The sequence below is a fragment of the Periplaneta americana genome, chromosome 8 (genome assembly GCF_040183065.1).
Source record: "Periplaneta americana isolate PAMFEO1 chromosome 8, P.americana_PAMFEO1_priV1, whole genome shotgun sequence".
Classification (NCBI taxonomy): domain Eukaryota; kingdom Metazoa; phylum Arthropoda; class Insecta; order Blattodea; family Blattidae; genus Periplaneta; species Periplaneta americana.
In genome coordinates, this window is record NC_091124.1 from 20,920,467 (window position 1) to 20,945,175 (window position 24,709).

General features: G+C 36.6%; 1 protein-coding gene across 1 annotated transcript; it reads left to right on the forward strand.

Moving 5' to 3' along the window:
* Positions 1 to 1,073: 1,073 nt before the first annotated feature.
* LOC138704553 (1,5-anhydro-D-fructose reductase-like) lies at positions 1,074 to 23,314 on the forward strand. The gene is made up of 7 exons (XM_069832579.1): positions 1,074 to 1,430; positions 4,242 to 4,409; positions 6,441 to 6,641; positions 9,254 to 9,516; positions 13,131 to 13,290; positions 18,808 to 18,896; positions 23,138 to 23,314. Exons 1-7 carry the CDS (start codon positions 1,356 to 1,358, stop codon positions 23,172 to 23,174), a joined length of 993 nt encoding a protein of 330 aa, XP_069688680.1. The 5' UTR covers positions 1,074 to 1,355; the 3' UTR covers positions 23,175 to 23,314.
* The last annotated feature ends 1,395 nt before the right edge of the window (positions 23,315 to 24,709 follow it).

Consider the following 24,709-nt stretch of genomic DNA (forward strand, 5'->3'; position numbering starts at 1 on the left):
CGGTGTTGGACCTCGGACTCATTTCGTCGTAATTAATTCCCATATCATCATCATCATCATCATCATCATCATCATCATCATCATCCATATCATAGGATGATGGGTTCAGTTCATGGTGCGGTGTGTTGTACTTGTACAAGAGCACAGCCATTCGGCTACCCAATCATTCACACAATAGGAGTGATAAAATAAGTGTTAGGCTGCAGCGTAAGCCTTTGGGTCCCGCCTCCATACAACAGAGGGGAGGGAAATTGACTCCATTTATATTGTATTTTTTGGTCCAAAATATTCGTATTTTATTCACAGATTTATAGTACAATTTTTTTGTTGAGGGAAAATACTTGTCTTTTGGCGACATAGACATATTAGCTGTGTAGTGTGTAGATAAACGGCATCAGCCAGTCAGTGACAGTGTTTTTCAGTCTCTTTGATGCAAGGTCCCCTTTTTTCCTCGCATAACTTAAGTGCGGCCCCATGGCCTAAGGTGTAGAATATAATAGTACTGTACCGGTAATGTGAAATCTGGTTTATTTTAAAAATATTACAACCATCCAGCTAGACAACAATCGAACATTCAGGGAGAGATCGGATGTGTGTAGGCCTATGTTTATGTTACTGTACTGAGCCCGGTAGCAGTTCTTTGATCCCAACAGTGAACTAAAAGCAGGCAAATTAATAAATCCTCTCATTCTGTTCTAACGAAAACAACATGTTGTTTTTGTTACGCAAAGGGAGAAGAGAAACTTCGTAGATAATTTCAATTTAAAAAGAACAAAATGTACTCTAATTATAAGCTCTTTACATATAACACAAAGTTGTCGGATATTTAAATTTTCATAGAACAACTTTTAAAAATTATGGTCTGAAGAATTGACACACACACACACACACACAGCGAGGGAGAGGGGGAGGGGAGGGGAGGATAGGGTAGGGAAGGGAAGGGAAGGGAAGGGAAGAGAGAGAGAGAGAGAGAGAGAGAGAGAGAGAGAGAGTGTGTGTGTGTGTGTGTGTGTGTGTGTGTGTGTGTCCCGAAGCTTGAGTTTTGAGGTGCTAGAAACAATACACTGTGACGGTTCTATTTTGCATTGCCTGTAATGAGGCGATATTAGCGATCCTAGTGGTGAGCAACTACCTAATGTTTGCATATTTACTACGTATTGAGCTTCGCGACTGTATATACTAAACTGTGATAACATTAATAACAACCTTGAGTTAACGGTATCAACGAATATAAAGTACGTACGGTATCTTATCTACAGAGTACAGTACCACATGGCAACAGTTGCTTCTTGCCTATAAATACATCTGCGGCTATAATATGTAACGTCAGTTCTAAGCAGTTCTGAATCTTCACAATGTCGAAACTTCTTAAGGAGGTTATCTTTCACAATGGGCTGAAGATGCCCATTGTGGGACTCGGGACATGGCAGGTAAGTTAATTGTACTGTATATCTTAGCCCTAGGGTACCGGTTTCATTATGAAGCAGGTTATGTAACACTATGCGGAGAAGTACTCCTTTGATAAAATTCTGTTTGTGTACCGGTACCTATATACCAAAGTAGTGTCCTATATTTCCAGTAAAATATCACCGTGAAGTGAACTAGACACTCCGCCAGAGTGAAGACAGTAGGGCTATTTTTACGCTCTCCTAATTTCCGAAGTGATGATTTTTTCATTTTAGGCATTTCAGAAATATTCCAGATAATATATCTTTAGAAAATTTGAATTTTGATAGGAAAAGTGGGTCTCTTTGAGTATTATACCGGTACTTCTGTAGGCATACTTAAAATAGAATGTAAAGTCTGTAATATCGGTACCATATGTAACGATTAGAATATAATAATTACAACGTAGAATTTTGAATCTATACTCATAGTAACCGATATATTGAGAAAATAACGAAACAATAAGATGTGTTGTAGGCAGGCCTGCTAAGAATGAGTATAAACCGGCCTAGATCATATCTAGGATACCGGTATACATACCACTGCCCTCGAACATACCTTCTTATACTGTGGCCCTCGTCTAATCGAGAAGGCAAGGTACGTTGCACTAAAATGACAGATGATTTAAAATAGTACCGGTATATTATGTGGTGTTTTTACTTGAATCTTTAATTATTTTAAGTCAACCTTTATTTTTCCTCTTGCCATTTCCAACGGACTCCTAATGAATATTCACACGTTTATCACAGGGATTGTGGCACTGGAAATGAATTTTGGCGAATCTTCGATCCTTACACGCACAACACATGCAAGGAAAAAATGTACTTAAATCATTGAAAATAACCTCAAAATTGTAGCACACCACTCTAAAGACAAGATGTGCCCACTGCGAAAGTTATAAACCCACCAAATCCGCCCCAAATACCTTTGTTTCTTATATACCAGTACCCTCCCGATGATTTTCTCAGACACTTTCACATGAAATCATGACATAACCCAGTGATAGCACCATTACCATTATGTATCACTATGTGGGGAAGTACTCCTTTCTTCGGTCCAGAATAAATCTATTTGCGTACCTATAGGCTATACCAAAAAGCAAGGCATGCCAAAAGCCTGAACAAACCAAACCTAACGTGTCGCCTATTCTTGACCTTAAGAAAACTCGCTTATTTATTTTTCCAGATAACATTTGTAAGGTAGGCTGCTGAGTTAACTCTGTGGTAGCGCGTCTGTCTCCAGACTAACCGGCCCAGGTTCGATTCCTGGCGGAGTTAGAAATTTTCTACCTTTGGACTCGGAGAGATGGCAGTGCACAATTTCTAATCACTAAACTGTGCACCAATATGCCTGGGTGAAATCCCAAATCTCTCTGCAATGCATGTGAAGAGAAGACATACTGGTATGTCACTGTTGATAGTGACTTGAGAGAGAGGGGGATATATATATATATATATATATATATATATATATATATATATGTGTGTGAGTGCCATTTCAGAGCATATACTAGCACATGAAAGCACAATGTAAGGAAAAAATTAATCTTGCACTATTGAAGCTGTTACATTACTATTAGTTCAACTCTATTAAAACAAAGAAGGAACATTAATGATACAGATTGGGAAGGGGTATTTGAAAAGGTTCTCTTATACAAATTAGTAAATCATGTTCCAGTTTTCTAAATGCAACACGTCTTTGTTTCGTGCATATTAGAAACATTTTTTTAAAAACATTTGTCTCGTCTTCACACGTAATACAATTCAACAACAATATTACTGTACCAATAATCATGCACAGGTATTACTTGGGAATAAAATTACTTTTAACTAAACAAAAGAAAAGAACCAAAGGAGAAAGATTCGATCCGGTGTGGTGGATAGAACTTCGGCATAGCTCACTGGTTAGGGCACCCAATACGTAGAACTGGGGATTCCAAATTCGATCCTCGGCGCTGGAGCGAATTTTTCTCCATTAATAACAAATGATAACCATTACAGATAATTCTGTAGTTCCAAAAATTAATCTTTACATAAACAAAAGAAGCTAGAAGTTGAAATTTTGCTTCGTTGTCACATTTATAAAGATGTTGATATTAATAAAAAAAAGGAACTGTTTCTATCATAATTTTACAACATTATATCGCTACAAGCAGAGGAAAAGAATAAAATAAAATAAAAAAACTGTTGGCGTCTATGACATAATGTCCATAAATACGGGATTTATACTGTTCCACATGGATTTCATATGGGACAAGTTATTCATACCTCAAATATGAGACATCAGGGGACATTCTGTACAATACGGGGCACCTGGTAACCCTATGGCCCATGCTTGACTTGGTTCTGGTCCCTACTGTATGCCAGCAATGGAGCTTAGAGAACCATTGTAATATGTTTCCTTAAGACCTAACAGTTTACTCTAAACTGCTAATTCATATAAGTAGTTATATATTGTTGCGTAACTTCTTCAACTCTAATAATAAGCATGGTAATAGCACAGTCTAGTATATACAGTCACGAAGCTTGAGTTTATGAGGGTACTAGGAACAATAGACTGTGCAAGTACTATTTCGCATTGTCTGTAATGAGGCGATAGTGGCGATCCTAGTGGTTAGCAACTATCTATGGATGCATATTTACTACGTATTGAGCTTCGTGACTGTATATACTAGATAGTGGTAATAGTGAGAATACCCTGGAGGACAGTACAGTGTAAGGGAGGTTATATTGTAGCCTATACAATTTCTTTAAAGTAATGACAATATTGCAAAATTGTGTATTTTTTTTGTGTAGTCACCACCAGAACAAGTAATTGCTGCAGTAGACACCGCCCTGGAAATGGGATACAGGCACATAGACACGGCCTTCCTGTATCGGAATGAGGCAGAAATTGGAAAAACTTTGAAGAAATGGTTTGACTCTGGAAAACTCAAGAGAGAAGATGTTTTCATTGTGACGAAAGTAAATAATGTACTTTTTTATTAATTTTTCGTAACTTGTGTAAGAAATATACATGTAACATTTTAGTGGTTAAAGTTTTGAGTTCCATATGAATTGAATATTATGCATATAACTAATATATTATGAGAATTATGCATGCAATATAAATTTTATTAACACTTATTAAGACTAGTACAAAGACTAACCAATACCAGTACAAATATCTACATTCTTAAAAAATGAATCTTAAAGAATTAGCAAATTCTTTGTAGTAATATGATTTGCAAAATAATTGTGACATAGGACAGACATAAACAATATTAAGTACATGCTGAGAGATGTGATTTGAGATATCAATGCAAATCTTGTATGTTCAAACACTTCGCAGTCAAACAAAAGTTTGTAATGTTTCTTCACATACACACTGATGTCTTTGCTCTGTTACAATATGAAACCTTTGAAAATAGCTTCCGAACATCCCATGCCCCAATAAAACTGTGTTATTATGAAATCTTTTCGAGTACAACATGGATTCATTGTGTTGAAATTTGTGTTCTTATTATGAACAAACAAATAGCATGACATACTAAATGAAAATTGTATTAAGGAGAATCCTACAACTTTCTATATCATTGCTCAAAATGCTAAGGACTAATTACACTCTAATTTCAGGTAGTCATAAATAATTGTAGCATATAATTTTTATTCACTATGTGTTATAAACCTTACTAATTAACAAAACTCAACAACATTAATATAGAACGTTATTTAAACAATAAGTTACATAAACAACAACAAAATGAGCATATACAAGGTGAAACAATACAATATTCAGATTTACAGAAGTATTTAATAAATTTTAAAGAAGGAAAAGTTCGTCTAAAGGGCTGGATTCGGGAAGAGTACCTAAATCGCTCATTTCATTTCTGCGTTGAATAGCTATACTTAAGTGTTGACGCAAATAATTAGTGCATTGGAGATCACCGGTAATGGAGATCAAAATTCGGCCGATTTGAGATACCAAATCTTTAGCATCATGACTCCAAGGACCAAAGGTCTCCACAGCAAAGGGGATAAAAATATGTGTCTGAAGTTAATTATTTTGGGAATATAATTCTGAAGATGGTTCCCAAGCTGAAACTGTGAACTAGTTAGTTATAAACTTAGTTCACTATTAACACGTGAAAGTAATCACCATATATTATATTCCTAAGTGATATACAGACGTGGACAAATTATTAACAAAATTGACGATTTTTATGATAATTCTGTTTACAAAATTTGACTTTTCAATTTAGACTACAGTTGACAATTTTGCATATTTCTATCATTACAATAGATAGAAATATGCAAAAATGTCGACTGTAGTTTAAATTGAAGAGTCAAATTTTGTAAACATTTATAATAAAAATCTTCATATTTTGCTAATAATTTGTAAATATGCAAAAGTGTCAACTGCAGTTTAAATTGAAGAGTCAAATTTTGTAAAAAATATAAATTAAAAATCTTCAGTTTTGCTAATAATTTGGAAATATCCAAAATGTAAACTGTATTCCAAATTGAAGAGTCAAATTTTGTAAAAATATATAATAAAAATCTTCAGTTTTGCTAATAATTTGTAAATATGCAAAAATATCAAATGTAGTCCAAATTGAAGAGTCAAATTTTGTAAAAAAATATACAATACAAATCTTCAATTTTGCTAATAATTTCGAAATACGCAAAAATGTCAACTGTAGTCTAAGCTGAAGAATCATATTTTGTAAAAATATGTAATGAAAATCTTCACTTTTGCTAATAATTTGTCCACGTCTGTAGTGTTAAAAGTTGTGTAATCAAAATGTATTTTAATTAACGTGAATAAACAGGTATGTTAATCGTACTCAAATTACAGTTAGAAGTTTTTTATTTCTAATTTAATTACATATAATTTTAAATTCGTTTTTGATACGGTACAGATATTTCTATTACTGCTTCCTACTTAGTGATTAATATTATTCTTAAATATTGAGGGCACTTGTTACAAATAATTCTATTTTGTTTGTTATTTAGCTTCCACACAAAGGAAATCGTGCAGAAAGTGTTGAGAAGTATTTGAAGAAGTCCCTAGAAGCTCTGCAGTTGAGTTATGTCGATCTATATTTAATCCACAATCCTGTTGGGGTACAAGACAGTGATACCGAACTATTTCCAAAAGATGAATCTGGAAACTTCTTGTTGGACTTAAACACTGATCACGTCAGCTTGTGGAAGGTACTGTACATTCTCAGTTAACGTATAAACATACTGTAACTAACGTAACTGTCTGGACCTGAAGACAAAAGGAAAGATCTCTGAATAGATGTAAGAGATTTTTATAAATTAAAGAGAAATAACTGAAAGGAATTTAATCTTTTAATATGAAACGTTTGTACATTGAAATTCGAGAAATCTGGTCACATTTTCTGTTAATACAGTGACGTTATTAATTGCAGCAGACTTTGAAAAGGCGGAGAAAAAATGAATGTGACATTCTAACGAATTCATTATTGTTCGTATACAAATGAAGGTCGTTAATAAATGCGGGGAGTATAAAAACAAAAATAGTTTATATAAACATAGTCTAATTCTAAAGGACTTAACCTTAAATTCCCAAATAAATCCAATTCTCTGTAATGGCATTATTCATTATAATTTCATACAATTGAAGACATTATTACAAAAACAGCCCTAGTCATTTTTAATGAAATTGAGTTAAGGACACATTTGCTACTATTTCAAATGTTTATAGACTCCAAAAATGACACATGTCAGGTGCAATAACCACAAGGATAAACACCAGTTATATGGAAACAGCTGACATGTGTTGTTCTATTTATTTTTATTGTTCTCCTGTAAAATAGCAATTTTGAAAAGGGTTGTTTTTGTAATAATGTCTTCAATTCATTCACATGGTTATATTGGTGTCTGAATTGTTTCGACTGTCAATTGCATTGTTGTCTCAAGACTAGACCTCATGGAATGAGGAAACAATTGAAACCTTCTCTGGAACAAGAACTTAACTACAAAATCTTTAATAAATTTGAGATTAGAGGATCGAACATGATAGATCTAGAATAATTCTTCTTAGGTTTTCAGCCAGGTCTCCTACATTTTAGATCTGATATAACAGCATTGCTTAGAACGACATTCAAATGTTTCTAGAGGATGCTGTGTGTTATAGGGAAATAATAGGAGGGAGATGTGTTATGATACGTGCTGAATACAGAAAGACGACATAACTACTGGTACATTAAGTTGTTGTTCCAGGGAACACCTCAATTATTAAGCAATTAGGTCTACTTGTTAAATTTAAATATGGTGTGTATAAGGACAAATGAAAAGAGATAGGCCTATCAAAATTTTATTTTAAATCCAAACAACCTTACAATTAGAGTTACCAACTCTCCCATATTTTGCTGGATCCCCTGTAATTGGCCCTAATGTTAAGTCTCCCGGCTCTCGTATTTTTCTTCTCTTCAAGCATTTTTCTCCCCTATTTTTGCATAATGTAAAAATTTTCATTCGAAACATTTGATTTTACCGTGAATGATGATGATTTATATGATGAATTTTGAGATGCACTAAAATGTGCAGTCTTTGTAGAACGTAATGCTTGCCAGAAATGAATTTTAGTGCTCACTCGTTTAAAATCAAATCATTTTAATGTTATAAATTTGGAAAAACTGGCAAGTTTTATTCTAAACATACTAAGTAGTTAGTAATGCTCATACAAAGAGAGTATTTCATCTCATGAACAATAATTGGACAGATGTTCGATACAGGAACATGATGCATCTAATCAAATCAGAACTGCAAACTGCAGTCAGCTTAAACTATTACGCAAGAAAAAATCTGTCTCAAAACTCTGAGTAGGCTCTGAAGATGGTGTGAAGAAGCACCGAAACAGCTGTAAGCTGCACATGCTTACACAATTAACACGAGTAAGATCGGCATTTAATCAGTTATTTATATTCAAGTGTTAAAAGTAGTGTACGAAAGATTCAACATGGAAAACTCTTAATTTAAGTCTAGCTGCCAACGTGTAGAATAAAGTTGTTTTTTTTTAGTAAAATCTGTCCATTTTCTATCTAAAATTTTTGTCGATTCCTTAATCTCCCATATTTTCTTCAAAAAATGGTGGCAACCCTACTTACAATCCCAGCACTGCTGACAATAAAAATCACTAACAGCATAAATGTTTCACGCAATTATAGGGATGAATTCCTTGTCACTTTTATTTGTAATTGTAAATAACTAACTCCACGGTGCTACAACCCACATATTACATGCACAGTACCCAAAATTTATTCTTCTTCCATGTGTTAGAAAAAAAATAGAACCAATCAGTAAATAATTTCCTATTAAGTAAATTGGCTGAATATTTTGTAATAGGAATATAACTGCCAATGTGGTGTAGCACTGAGTACATTAGGAGGATCGTCCTCTCTGATCTAGTCCTTACCATGCTAGCTATTGGATTCGAGATGTGTGGGTTCGAACTTGGCAGACGGTAATGAATTTTTAAAGCCATTAAAATTCTTAGCATTGCTTCCCGAAGAAGGAAGTAAATTAGTGGGTCTCATATACGATAGTTATAAGGCACAAGAAAAGAAGTTGGCCTTGTCCCTGATAGAGAGTTCCAGGCAAAATTTGTTGCCCATTTCTTGCCACACTGATTAATTTCTTCAGTTCGAGTATAGAAGTTTCATGCACTCATTGGAATTTCCTTAAATCCCCTGTAATTTTTAAAGTTATATCCGTTATTATTAAGACATATATTTTGTACCGTAAGTCTTTTTAAAAAACTAATTTACCTTATACCATGTTAATAAATTAATTTTTAGGCTATGGAGAAGCAAGTGGATCTGGGAAGAACACGCTCTATTGGTCTGTCGAACTTCAATTCACGTCAGATTGCGCGCATTGTGAAAGCAGCACGCATCAAACCAGCAAATTTGCAGGTTGAACTTCACGTATATTTCCAACAGAGGGAATTGGTTGCATTCTGTAAAGCTCTGGACATCACGGTATGTGCGTACGGTCCTTTAGGATCTCCAGGACTGGCAGATTTTATCAAGAACTCTGGAAATGGAGCTGGTATGGGAGAGTAAGTATCACATTTGCATTACAAAGAAACATAAGCACAACTTTGTTTTTGGATTACTTATCATAAAATTATATTTTTAATATACTATACAGGGTGTCCACAGAAAACCTCTGTGATTATAAACGGGTATAGCATTGCAGTTGGTGGTTGTATGTACAGATACAGAATTAAAATTTGGAGTGAGTCTTGATGGGAGTCCACCTGGCAACAATTTCACACGACTGTCCACAAGTAGGATATATACGGGGGGGCTCTTGTTTACTGCACATGCGAAGTGTGTTGTAAGCGAAACTTAACAATAAGGGAGTTCCAAATTTTATTTCCGTATGTGTACGTGAAAATGATGACACAAGAAAGAGCATATCAAAAATGTTATAGCGCATCCTCCCAGACACTCAATGTGTGCCCCGTATGCCACACAGCAGTCATCAAGGCCATATTCCCATTCACGTCATAGGTGCTCTAACATATCTACTAGAATGGACTCATTGACATTGGAGATACGATGTCACAGCTCCTGCAGTTTCTAAGGCAGTGAAGGTACAAAGATGAGTCTTTTACATAACTTCATAAGAAGGTATAGACATTTAAGTCGGGGGACTTTGGTGGCCATTGCAAGAAACGTGCACAGAATCCACCTTCCTACCAGAGGCTTGTTTTACAAAAGTACAAGTTAAAAGTTATAGGTGAATATATCGATGATTTGTAAAACTTGTAATTTACAGGTGTATTACGAAACTACACTTATGTACTTGTAAGTGAAAGAGAGAAAGTAGAGATTACAGGTGAATTTCATATATAGGCTTATTTGTCGGTGGTCACCAATGTTTTTTTTACAGTTGTGCTACCAGTGTAGTGAAAATATTGTACAAGTCCTGGCCATATCTGTTAAGGTAAGCGTTCACTACATCGTATCGGACGAATCGCATGCAACGGATATTTTAAGTGCAGTACGTTCACTGTAACGGCTCCACCTCGTCGCCTCATCGGATTCCCCTATCAGCTGATTAAACATGACATCGTACGATATTGACATTGCTGAAAACAGAGGAGTTGAGGTTAGGTCTATTAATTACGTCTGTTAGCGAATAAGAATTTGTAATTGCTTCATGCGTCTTAATTGAAGAGGAGGAAACGAAAGAAATATTGGTTACATAATATATTTGCAAGAAACGACTTGATTACTGTAATGGGAAGCCTCAAATTATATAATTCTTCGCAATTTTCTACACACGAAATAAGTTTTCCGTCTGCCATTTTGGCGCGACACTGAACATGGCACAACATAATAGTAACAGTTGACCAATTAAAATTGATTGATTAAAGAAGGCCATGATCGCACGGATCGGAAAAGTTGCCCATCCGAGAAACGTGGACGGATTTGCTGAGAGGCGATGCGTCCGATACGATGTAGTGAACGCGGTTACATAACAATTACAGCAAAGATAGTCTTTTTCCGATCTGTGCGATTCATCCGATGTGTACAATACAATGTAGTGAACGCTTATCTTTAGTGAGTGGAATACACTTTGTAGTAATTAATTTGCCTTGTTTTGTAAGCTTTTCAGAGAAAGCCTCAAACAAAATATTAATTTTCTTCAGAATTTTCTTTACGATAACCAATTTCGAATCCATTTCTATGTTACAATTTACAACAGCAATTGTTCATAATAATAATAATAATAATAATAATAATAATAATAATAATAGTAATAATAATAATAGTAATAATAATAATAATAATAATAATAATAATAATTACCACTGCGCAGTTAAGATAACCCAGAAGGTGGTGGTGGTGTGAAAAAAGAAACATCTCCATGACCTACATTGTAGAAGCCATAACTTTCTTAAATAACTTCTTTTCCTTTAAAGTAAAAAATGTTGTGTACTAAATTAAGGAACGCCTGTAGCTTATAACTTGCACTTACCAGTGCAGTTTCCTGTACACTTGCAGACCTTTAACCTGTATTTTTGTAAAAACAGGCCCCAGTTCATTAAAATGATTACGAACATTTGCTACAATGCAACAGTGCAAAAATAACTAAAGATTGCAAACCCGAACGAAACCAATATCAACAGCTTCTATTCACTTCTGCTGTCATCTGTTATTTTCGCCAGCAATTAGACATACAGCAATATAATGCTTTATGTAGCGCCTGCTTGGGGATCTGCAGCAAAGACATATCTTCAAAGACTACAAGTTCTTCAAAAGTTGGCAGAATAATTTCCGGAGCAGAGTACGACATTCGCATTTTTCAATTACACGAAATTCTTGGTTTTAAGTATATCACACAAGAGATTCAACAGACAGCCAGCACTTTCTACCTTCAAACTAGTGAAAACATCAATCCAATTATCTCAAAGTTAGGACACTATGATCCTCGAAATTTCAAGTACAAAATGGCTAAACAAATTTTAATAACTCGTGAATAAAGAAAAACTTCTGGTACCATGATCACTTCATCGGATTACGATGAAATGTTATCATCCTGTGATCATAATCATCTGATGTGTTCTTGCGTCTCATTTTCAAAATTTATCCACCCATTATAACCTAGACACACGATCACAGCTCGAAACTGTTCTACCATCATTGAAGAGAGTGACTGACTCAAAACAGCAGGAATGCTTACAGCTGTTCTTTCTTATGGTGCTAGTATAAAGTTACACAGTTACGAAATTGTACCTGTTTATAATATTGGAGGGTTTCTGTGGACATGCTGTATAAAAACCATCCCTCGAAATGTTGTCCCGGCTCCGTCTAGAAGATCGTAGAATCCACTGTCTTTCCCTTCTCTTTCACATATTGCATTTCTCCACTCCTGTCTATCTTGCGTCTCATTTTCAAAATTTATCCACCCATTATAACCTAGACACACGATCACAGCACTCCTCAATATTATCCATTCCCTCCCACCGAACATCCTCATATTCATCTTCTTTCACTGTGGCTGTTCCTCGGCTTTGGAATTCCCTACCGAGTAATGTCAGGGACTGTCAGACATCAAACCAATTTAGGAATAGACTAACGAAATATTTTTCTAACAATTCTTGTTAACAATAATAGCTGTTTCAGGTTTCTCAATGTTTAATGGTTATATATATATATATATATATATATATATATATATATATATCACAGAATAAATATTTAAATTATCTCATTATTATTATTATTATTATTATTATTATTATTATTATTATTATTATTATTATTATTATTATTATTATAACTATTGCTTACCAATGTTTATTATTGTCACACTAACATTACTTATCCAACTTTCATTATTTACTTTCATGTTGTTTTATGGTCTAGATATTAATGTAATAACTATGTAACCAATTGTATTCTATTAGAATTAGAGTCTGGCTGGGCGGACGAGAAGGCCTACTGGCCTTAGCTCTGCCAGATTAAGTAAATAAATAAATAAATAATAATAATAATAATAATAATAATAATAATTATTATTATTATTATTATTATTATTATTGTTATTATTTTATTATCATACTTGCAGAGAAGTAGGTACAAGTACATTCTGTGAAAGATGAATGACGAAAGAATAGTACTGGTTGATCTGAGTTATTGAAATTGTTTATTTCCTTAGTTTTCCATCTGAAGATCCATTGAAAGATCCTGTAGTGAATCGTATTGCCGAAAAGCACAACAAAACTGCAGCACAAGTACTGTTACGACATATCATGCAGAGGGAGATAGTTGTGATACCCAAGAGCGTCACTCCATCTCGAATCAAGGAGAACTTCCAGGTAACAAAAGCATGTTGAATGTTTGGTGCATCTGTAACCACCACCACTACTGCACCACTCAATCACCATCACTGCCACCACTCACCACTATGATCATTACTCAGCTGTATCACAGTGACCATCGTCATCCCTCATCACTATCATTAGGCCTATCTTCATCTTCATCTTCACAGTTTTTGTTTCTTGATCTGTGTTATACATATACCAGTTTCCATTATTGTACAAGATACAGTAATGGAGGAATAAAATATTGAATATTTCCAAATATTTTACTGCTGTAAGCTGTACCTAACCCCTTAATGCACACCATACACCGACCTTAGGATCATGTAATGAATAAGGAGCGGATTCTTATGTAAGTAAATATTCTTTTTGCATGTGATAAAACACAATTAACAAACTTAAAAAATTCCGAACATGAAGTTTCAAGTTTAAAACCCGAATTTTATTTCACATAAAAACACGTATTTTCACAAAAAAATTATGTAAATACATATTTTCAGGAAATCTGTTATAAACACATAAATCTTGGAGTTTTTTACTTAAATAATTTTTTTACAAGAACTTTTAAATATTTTAAAACTAAATCAATTATGTCACTCAGAAGTACGTTATCTTTTTAAGAATTCTTGGTTGCTTCGTGTTTCTAAGCGCTGTGTGGTGTATCCGTCATCCATTTTTGTAATAGTATCGCCTCAAGTTCTGAGAACTGCTAGGCAGCATATCAGTGTTATTATTAGAGAATAAATTAACATGGACAAGGAGGAGAGATCTTGCAACACATAATTAGAAATGTTTATTGTTGCTGAAGGTATTTTCATTCCACTCTTTGTTTGTGAAACACAACAGATAAGAGCTCGGGTATGAACATTATTTAATTTAAACAAATCTCTCGCCTCTCGCTCATGTCTATCAAGTAAGGCAATATATTTTGTTGTGATTCCCTGTTATCGGGTTTCGTTAATTGGTATCCTTCAAGATATACTGAAAGATGGTTGTTTAAAAAACGATTTGGCTTTCCTATTAGCAAATCTAAGCTTTTTGTGTGACACCATAAAAAACTCGAAACATCCAAAAACCTGTTGTCTGAAACAGGGAGATGCGTGCCGTGGAAATTAAACTAGACTCTCTACCAGGTTCAGAAGTACAAGTACTAAGGGACAAATTCCAGAATGTGTTTGGGAAAAACATTGGATATAAAAAAATGTGTAAAGTTGCTCAAGTATTGGAGGGTGTGCCTGTAGGTGAAATTGACGGTGTTTGTGTTTGTGACATTCCTCTCTTTAAATATGCACGTCTGACGTCCTGTGATTTGGAAGGCTCTTTTCACAGTATAAGTCGTTATTCAGAGATAATTGGCATGTATTTGTGATGGATAATTTAGAGATGACCTTTGTTGTTCACTGCAATTCTCGGCCAAATACTAGCACTCAAGTGTTGCTGGTGAGTACCTAGTAACATTTTTTTTCAAGCTAAGTAAGGTGTTTTTGTCATAAAAGAAATATATATTTTTTTTTATTTGTAGCAAATATTTTCGTACTTTTTAGCACATAAAAAATAAATATATTTAAATTTTTTAGCACATAAAAATCCACTCCCTAGTAATGAACTTTCATGAATAAGTCGTGGACCAGTACTGATTATTTTGAGTGTTAACTCGTCCATGCAAGTAAAACAACGCCTTCTCACTAAAAATCACAAATTGTGAGTTTAAATGACCGTCATGTACAGATTGAATAAACCAGTTACAAAAATTGATTCGCATATGTGGGTCCTCATGCTCTAGAGTGTGCACTTCTGTAACTTTGTATGGGTGAAATTTGAGTAATTTTATGGTTTTATATGCTGTTGTACAGCTGATCCCAGCTAGTCGTGTTGACTTCGTGAGGGATTTTTGCTCTATCCGACACTGAACAGGTGATTCATATTTTTAAAAGTTACAACAAATGAAAATTCCGCTAAACTGGAGAATTCCCACAGTATCTTTGAACCGTGCCGTTATGTTTAGCACCAAATTTAAGTAAATACACAATCTCGCCAACATAACACGACGTTGGTGTGTGGCGTCATTGAAAGGAAAAATTTGTTTCTTTTGTCTCTCTGCCTCCTTCATTCTGAACATTACTGAGAGATAGCACCACTGTTAGCTACAAGGTATATTTGCGCAAATATATTGAAGTAGATTACGTGACCTATTACGTGACTTAGATGAGAGTCTCGAGACAAAACAGTTTTGTTATATTTCTTTTTTTTATTAAATGTTAAGCACAGGAACGCCATTTCGTAATTTTATTTAAGAAACAAGCCAAACAAATTATCTTTGCATCAAAAACGGATGCTCCCTGGACCAAATTACCGTATTTTATAATTGTTTGAATGCAACAGAAGCCAGAAGTCTTGCACTTGACTAATGCAGTGAATTATTTAAGAATATAGTCGCGAATTTTACTACTACCTTTTCGATTGTGTTTTGTTTGGCACGGCTCGGTACGGCCTGGTGACTAGTGGCCAGCGAGTAACGTCGACTATCGACATTGCTCTGCTGTGGGTATTATCCAGTTGTTCCGAAAATTCTTTGTTCTGTATTAAGGGTCGTATTCATAGACGATACTTTGGACCAAAGTTGACTTTGGAAAGTGCAAAGTCTCCATTTTCCTATTCACAGTCGACACTTTGACGAAAGTAAACTTCGATCGTGACTTTACTTCGAAGTCGCCAAAAATCTAGACTTTGACTTTGACTTTCGTTCGTGGACATAAGAAAAATGGCTGATATTTGGGAAATTGTTATATTTGCCGAGAAGTTATTGAAGCTCCTCATGTTTCTCGGCGTATTATTAGACATGTGCAAAACTCTATTGAATTTTATAGAGATAATGAATTCAAATCAAGATACAGATTTGAAAAATGGACTGTATTAAATAATATTGGAGTGTAGGCTTTCACGGCCGGTGTCAATAGTAGAAAAGTTTTCCGGGCTATGAGGCCGTGGTCTGTTGGTTGTGAGACGAAACGTTTCGTTCACTGCTGCGGTGAACATCTTCAGTGGTGTCTATTGCTGGTGCGGCTGGTTCTACTGCGTGTGCCGATTACAGTCTGCGCTGGCTGCATCGTTGTATATATAGTGCGGGAGGGGGGGGGACTTGCTGTTGTCGCCTCGGTCCGCGCTCGAATGTGCTTCGCGGGCGGGTTTGCTGTTTTCCACGCGCTCCGCGTTAGAGGTTGTGTTGTTTAATTGTGCTACGCGGGCGGGTTTCACGTTGGTTTTCCTTAATGCCGGATACCAGGCCTTGTTAACCTTGAGGCCTTCTTCTTTTCGATTGAAATTGTTCTTATGTTTATATATTTCAATCGCCTCTCGGTGTAGCCTCGCGTAGAAATGTGGTGTGTCGCTGAGTGTATTGGTGTCTTCGAACCTAATTTTATGTTCGCCTTCCAGATAAGCATGCTCAGCTACAGCCGACTTATCTACGTAGCCAAGGCGGCAGTTTCTTCTATGTTCGGAGATCCGAGTCTTGAAGCTCCGCTGCGTCGTCCCTATGTAAACTGCTCCACATGAACACGGGATCCTGTAGACCCCCGTAGAAGACAATCTGTCGCGTTTGTCCTTGGCTGAGCGTAGGCTGTTGCATATCTGCTTGATGGGCAGGAAAATAGTGTCCACCTTGTGCCGGTTGAGGATCATCCCCGGCAGAAGCGTGCAATGATTAAAACCCTCTTCGACCGAGCCATACAGGTTTCTGACCCCCAACATATAGACCAAGAAATCGACCACCTACAATCAGCCCTAACTGCTAATGGCTACGCCAGGACAGAGTTAAAAAGGGCCTTGAAACCAAGGAAGAAGACGACACCGGAGTCAGGTCAAGACCATACGAAGAGAGGCACGGTGTTCTTGCCCTATTACAAGCAAGTTACGGACCGGATAAGCAAGATCCTCAACCGGCACAAGGTGGACACTATTTTCCTGCCCACCAAGCAGATACGCAACAGCCTACGCTCAGCCAAGGACAAACGCGACAGATTGTCTTCTACGGGGGTCTACAGATTCCCGTGTTCATGTGGAGCAGTTTACATAGGGACGACGCAGCGGAGCTTCAAGACTCGGATCTCCGAACATAGAAGAAACTGCCGCCTTGGCTACGTAGATAAGTCGGCTGTAGCTGAACATGCTTATTTGGAAGGCGAACATAAAATTAGGTTCGAAGACACCGATACACTCAGCGACACACCACATTTCTACGCGAGGCTACACCGAGAGGCGATTGAAATATATAAACATAAGAACAATTTCAATCGAAAAGAAGAAGGCCTCAAGGTTAACAAGGCCTGGTATCCGGCATTAAGGAAAACCAACATGAAACCCGCCCGCGTAGCACAATTAAACAACACAACCTCTGACGCAGAGCGCGTGGAAAACAGCAAACCCGCCCGCGAAGCACATTCGAGCGTGGACCGAGGCGACAACAGCAAGTCCCCCCCCCCTCCCGCACTATATATACAACGATGCAGCCAGCGCAGACTGTAATCGGCACACGCAGTAGAACCAGCCGCACCAGCAATAGACACCACTGAAGATGTTCACCGCAGCAGTGAACGAAACGTTTGGTCTCACAACCAACAGACCACGGCCTCATTGCCCGGAAAACTTTTCTACCGTATTAAATAATATCCACGATTCAACATGGACCGATGAATAATAGAATAATAAAAAAGGATTACCTCTTCTGTTAAGAATATTCTTATTCCACTTCGATATTGCTCTATGAGTATAAGGATTAATGGTTTACTATTGATTTTGTATATTTAATTGTATTCTTTATACGTCTTCACCAGTTCTAGTAGCATGTCTCTTTCATAATCTGTCATTGGTAGCATCTTATCTTTCACGTCTTCACAATTTTATTATTTTACATTGAAATAATATTATATAATGCTGCAACAATCGCTTAACGTATGCCGATGTTCAATTGTTTCACTGATTTGAAACTCAAAAGATGGCTTTTATTGTGGCAATGCCTACTCTACTTCAGGTATTCATTAATTTAATTCGTTTAGAAGGCTATGATTGTGATTGCCAACATTAGAACAAGATCGTCAAATCTCGACTTACCAAAGTGAAAGTCAAATTCTCAGAAGTAGTGTCTATGAATAGGACTTTTAACAAAGTTAAACTTTACTACGAAAGTCGATTTTGGGAAGTCTTCAGCCAAAGTCTCGTTTATGAATACGACCCTTAGTCTCTGAACCATGACTCAAACAACAGACACAAACAGAGAAATGAAAGTCAACTCTGCACACAACACATTTACTGCACTGAAACTCAACTCAGTACTGCACACAATAACAAGACAACCGTCTATCAGCGGTTATGTGTGTACTTGAACGGTGCATGTGGTACTAGGCATTGCTGTGATATAGGTCCCATAAGCGAGTGAAAAAAGATAAAATATATGCATTGTAAAGTGACATTTACTTTTTAATGTGCAAATATGCAGCAATTCTCTTAATTTTACAGGTATTTGATTTCGAGTTGACTAAGGAAGAAATGGAGGAGTTGGATTCCTTGGATAGAAGAAACAAAGGTCGAAAATTTAACCGACAATTGTAAGTTTCTAAATACTGTATCTATTAAATTATTTAAAACCAAATAGAGCTAGTCATTTTTTTATATAGAGGTACATTCGTATCGAGAAATAAGTGATAATTTCAAGTGTACATAATAGTATCTTAACCGATGGCTGTTGATTGGTTTAGATATCAATGCCAATAAATCCCTAATATTATTTTTCTCGCGGTATATGGCATTCAAATCATTCTAACCTATCTGATGATATTTTTTTTCCCTCTTTCTTAACTGTAAATGAGCACAAACGCTACTTAGATGTAAATTTTTCTGACATTTTGTATATTTGATTCCCTAACAGTTTCAAATGTATATCATTTTACCTTTTAGGTGTGTTTCCAAATTATATGTAATACGCTTGGTCAAATCTGGCAACCTTTTCATAAGGGAAGCTAAATTTATATTTATATAACAGAACTTTTTACATAACTTGATGTAAAAACTCTCCGAGTTTCGGAGAATGATCAATGCAACTCGATATGTGTGCCTCGAGTACCCTGCAGATATCTAAATGCTACTCAACATCCTGCCGAGTGTTCTGTAACATTTGTGGATTGACTAGCTCAGCTGAATTTGTAATGCGTTGTTTCAATTCTTCCAAAGTGTCAACTCTACCACGTTGGTACACAACACCCTTCACAAAGTCCCAGAAAAAAAAAGTCAAAGGAGGGTCAGATCGGGTGAACTAGGTAGCCAGGCAAGGGGTCCTCCTCTTCCGATCAACCTATCAGGAAAGTTTGCATCCAAGAAGTCATGCACTGCTCCATAGCAATGGGGTGGAGCCACATGTTGCTGAAAAACCGATCCTGGTGGGAATGGTCAACAACGAAAGTTCTGCAAAATGTCCAGATACATTGTGTCAGCCGCCCTGATGAAGAAGAATGATGCGTTCAGGTGTGGGTTCGATTCCCCTGTGGGCTGATTATCGGTTGGGTTTTTCCGAAGCTTTCCCCAAATGTAAAGCGAATATCAGGTAATTATGTCGAATCCTCGGCCTCATCTCGCCATCACAAATCCCATTAACGCTAAATGACCGAACAGTTGATATAGCGGTATTAAATAACCAATTAAAAAATGAATGACGGAATGCTCTACTGAATGGCACCAGGCTTGTTTCCGTGTTAAACATTGGTGCGCATGCATGGACACTTTTGCATCTTGTCAGATGTAAATCACAACAATATCTTCATCTGAGGGAGTGGTGTACAGACAGTTATAGGAAGCTACCACATTTATCTTTCCCAAGGAAAACTACAAAAATAATTGGTTGGGTCACTGGCTGAGAAAAAACTGTCTACTGAAGGATTCACTGGAAGGAATGATGAATGGGTGAAGAGTTAGGGGTAGATATCAGATGATAGACGACATTAAGATATATAGATCATATATGGAGACAAAGAGAAAGGCAGAAAATAGGAAAGGTTGGAGAATGAAAGTAACCAAAATTTTATTTTAAATCCGAAATAGCCATAACATTTCAACGATGCTCACAGTAACAATCATGATTAGCACAAACGTTTTATGCAATTGTAGGAATTCGATGATTTCTCTGCCACTTATTTATACGAAGATATGCAATTATTTTGTAAGTACAACACTCATAATTGTATCTGAAATGCAAAAGGCAGCTGTGTGCATGACTTGTTAGATGTGTTTCCTAAGTTGTGCAGCCAATAATAGTAATGTTGTGGGCTGGAATCTCACACCACACATAGTGTTTTAATGCACACATATTTTTACTGTGGAAACCACAGTATACGTGGTACAGTCATTAAGTTCTGACACTGACGCCTGAAGGGTAGGCACCCACAAGAATCTGGATGTCTCAGAAGATGCCGCGTGATACGGCGTACACTTAAACAGATCGACATCCTCCCTCAATATAGTCGCTGTTGGCCGCTATGCACGTCTGCCAACATTAGTGTAGCTGATGGAAGCACCGCTGAAAGATGTTGGCAGGAAGATGCCGTACGGCTTCTCTTGTGACAGTCATGACCTTTTCGGCCGCATAAAAATTACGCCCTCGTAGGATTGATTTCATGAGGGGAAAGAGAAAAAAAATCGCATGGTGCGAGATCAGGTGAGTACGGAGGGTGTGGCAAAACAGCGACCTGTTGCCTTGCAAGTTCCTCTTGGACAAGGATGGAGCGATGTGCAGGGGCGTTGTCGTGTAGCAACAGCCAATTCTTCCTATGCCAAAGCTCAGGACGCTTACGACGAATTGAATTGCTTAAACGGCCAAGAATCTCTTTGTAGAGGATCTTGTCTACAGTTGCACCTTGTGGGATGAATTCTATGTGAACAATTCCATTTGAATAAAAAAAAAAAAAAATTTAAAGCATCACTTTGCCTTTTGACCTGTCTTGTTGCGGATTTTTCTGTCGTGGAAATAATGGCGTTTTCCAGGTGGCGGATTGTCGCTTCAGTTGCGGATCGTAAAGGAAACACCATGTTTCGTCTCCAGTTATGATCGGTTATAGCAGTTTCGCCTAATTTCTGACAGAACGTGACGTTTGCCCGTTGCTCAAACTGCAACATACTCGAGTTCCGACGCGCGCATTCAAATCACCGTCACAACAAAGACCGTAGTTCTGCTTATAGTGCATGCACTCAACTGTCTCTTGTTGGGTCGAGAGACTAACTGACAAGGTATCATACCATGGCGCCACCTATGCGCTATAGTGCACCACAACGCCACTATGCGCTCATTATTAGAACTTAATGACTGTACCACTTATTACTGTACAATAGTGGAAAAAAAAAAAACTGGACCGACTCTTGTAGCTGATTTCAGAGCCTTGTTCACTCCAGAGCGTTGGTGCATATTCCTTGGACATATAAATATAGATAGCTATGCTAATAACGATTTTTGGTGTGCAACAGTATTGTTATTAAAACATCAGGGAGTTTTGATTATGCCAGCATAAATTATCCTCACTAGTGGGATTACAAATGATTTTAATACAGTGTATTGGAAAGAGATAACATGCAGCCTTTAGTATAACAAACCAGCTGCGAGGCTGTTGTTCAACTGCACAGGTGGTTTCGGGTCCAAGAAATATGCACCGACGCTCTGGAGTGAACAAGGCTCTGAAATCAGCTACTAGGGTTGGTCCAGTTTTTTTTTGCCACTATTGTACACAAATGTTATTATTGTGTAGTGTTCTAGAAACTTAAGATCTCCAATGTATATCAGTGTTGATTGGAATAGGATTTATTAAGTTGAAACAGCAGACTTTACTCATAAACGAAAGATACGCGAACTTGAACTTGATTTGTGAGGAGACGTGATGAAATGCAAGTGAGGTATGGAGAAGGATCACAATGAAATTCCAGAAAGGATAACCTCGTCATTGAATATGTTTAGACATATTGTGCACCATCTTGCAACACTATCACCTTAAATACTTATAAGTTCTTTTTATTTGGTTATTTTACGACGCTTTATCAACTACTATAGTTATCTAGTGTGTGAGTAAGATGAAGGTGGTAATGCTAGTGGAGTCCATCGCCGAAAGTTACCCAGTATTTGCTCTTAATGCGTTGAGAGAAAACCTCAACTAGGTAACTTGTCCCAACCAGGATTTGAGCCTGGGCCCGCTAGTTCCATGGCCAGACGTGCTAACTGTTACTTCAAAGGAGTGGACTAAATACTGAGAAATAAATAAACATAATATTCATTACAATATATCAGTATAATCTCATCTATTGTAGGTGCTTCTTTTATTAGAATCTTCTAAAACAAAGAAGAAAGCAATCTCTATTTACTGGTGCTAATGTCTCTTGGTCACCCAATTAAATGTAATTTTCTATTTTCTCTGTATAGAATTTCATTCATAACTTTGCGTTGAATTTTAAGGACATGCTACAAAATACAGAGTTGTATAAAACTGAAAAGGGCCAAGTGAATTACTTTGTATGCTTAATTTCAAGTGTGGTGCTGAATGTTTCTAGAACAGCTAGTAGTGTCTTTATCTCATGATATCACGCTCACTTGACATTCTTTCTTGAGTTTCACTCCTGTCTGGTGGACAGTATTCAGTAAGTGGGTTGATTATAATAAAGATATGTAAGATATAATGATTGGAAAGGTGATGCAGAGTTTTCAATGCATAACATTGAAAATCCATTATATTTTCAGTTTAATTGGGTTTCTAAAAACACAGAACAAAATCATGTAACATATTACTTGATTACTCTAATTTCGTTTATTTCTTTACAGAAACCATCCAGAGTATCCATTTGCTGAACCATACTAGATTCTACTGTTAACTAAAATGTGGATCATTTTAAGCGGAGTATGTCCTTTATTTTATTGAAATGTAAATTTTGACTATAGCTTTGTACAATTAAACTTTAATATATTTTTAAAGAGAAAATAATAATAATTTATAAGCTATATCATCTTATCAGTTTATTCTTCCTTTCCTTTTTCCCAGTCTGTGTTTGAGTTTAATTCTGTTTCGTGCTGGTCTGTGATCAGCATTGAATCAGACATTTCTCTACAGGGGAAAAACATAATCCCCTGAAACAACATACTATGGCTCATAAAATAAAATGACTCGTGAAAAATAAAGTAGTTAACTCAAAAGAACAATACTTCTATTGTCGATTGTGAGAACTAACTTCGACCCCAGTTCCATCTCCCTCTTTTTCTTTAACCACCACATCGTATCTTCAGGCAAGTCTAACACTCCTACTCAGGCACTCCCGGTAACCCTGTCTCTCTCTCACAAATTCTACCTCACTATCGTAACTCTTCCCACATCAATGTCTCAGGACGAATTTCTAAATTACCAATTTCTATCGTGACTCCTTGTTTCTCCTGCCCTAGAACTAGGGAAAAACATGTAATATGTATTTTTTTTGTTATTTTCAATAAACAAATATTGTTAAAACAGTCTTCCTTTTCTTCACCATAATATCACATCGTCACCCCTTAAGCTTCAGCCATTTTGTCCCATCACTCCCATTTCTCCTCTCCTCCATCTTGATGACACACTAGAAGGACACAGCGGAGACTGGAGCACGACAAACTTAAGGGGATCCTGAAGAAAACTGGTGAGATTGGAGAGAGAGAGAAGGCTAGTATGATACAGTGAGTTAAGGTAGGCACACACTTACTGGAACGGATTTGTATGGAGTATTCGGATTTTTATTCTTTGCATTATTTTATGGATTTCTGTATGGTCCAAGATCAAAATAGAGAATGTCATGGCAATTATATCAATTGCAAGTCTTCCAGTCTCGGTAATATTGAAGGTGTAATGAAATGGATGATGTGAAGCTTATTATTGTAAATTTATTTCAACAATAATAGGATTTTTATTCTTCCAACAATAATTCCTTTCTACAATTCACCTTAAACGCTCTTGTCAACAATAGGATTTTCACTCAGCACAGTATTCGGTATAGCACTCTACTGACGGCAATGACAATTTACTTGGACTATTACGAACAACAATGAACTGTTAATCTTAACTAATATTTACAAAGCGCTATTTACAAATCAGAACTGTCAGTTCTCAGTTCACAGTTCTTCTAGCTCAGTCACTCGAGTTCACAGTATCTCGAACCACAGACCTTCAGAGACAGTTCACTGTACTCGAACTCAGGTCCCTCCAACTGCGGTCTACTGCACTCGAACTCAGGCCTTCGGGTGCTGAAACAGTTGCGGACGCACACTCGAGCCAAACTCCGGTACACAAGACTGGCTTGCTTGCTCTGGCTTACTCACTGACTGAATAAATTGAAAACTGCTCGCGTTCACTTGCGCGCGTAATTTATACTCGCA

What these genes read in the sequence shown, in the direction of transcription:
- LOC138704553 (XM_069832579.1), top strand. Translation starts at nt 1,356, where the DNA reads ATGTCGAAACTTCTTAAGGAGGTTATCTTTCACAATGGGCTGAAGATG. An exon ending in ATCACGTCAGCTTGTGGAAG is followed by an intron (nt 6,642 to 9,253) that starts GTACTGTACATT and finishes ATTAATTTTTAG; the next exon opens with GCTATGGAGAAGCAAGTGGA. An exon ending in GAATCAAGGAGAACTTCCAG is followed by an intron (nt 13,291 to 18,807) that starts GTAACAAAAGCA and finishes TTAATTTTACAG; the next exon opens with GTATTTGATTTCGAGTTGAC.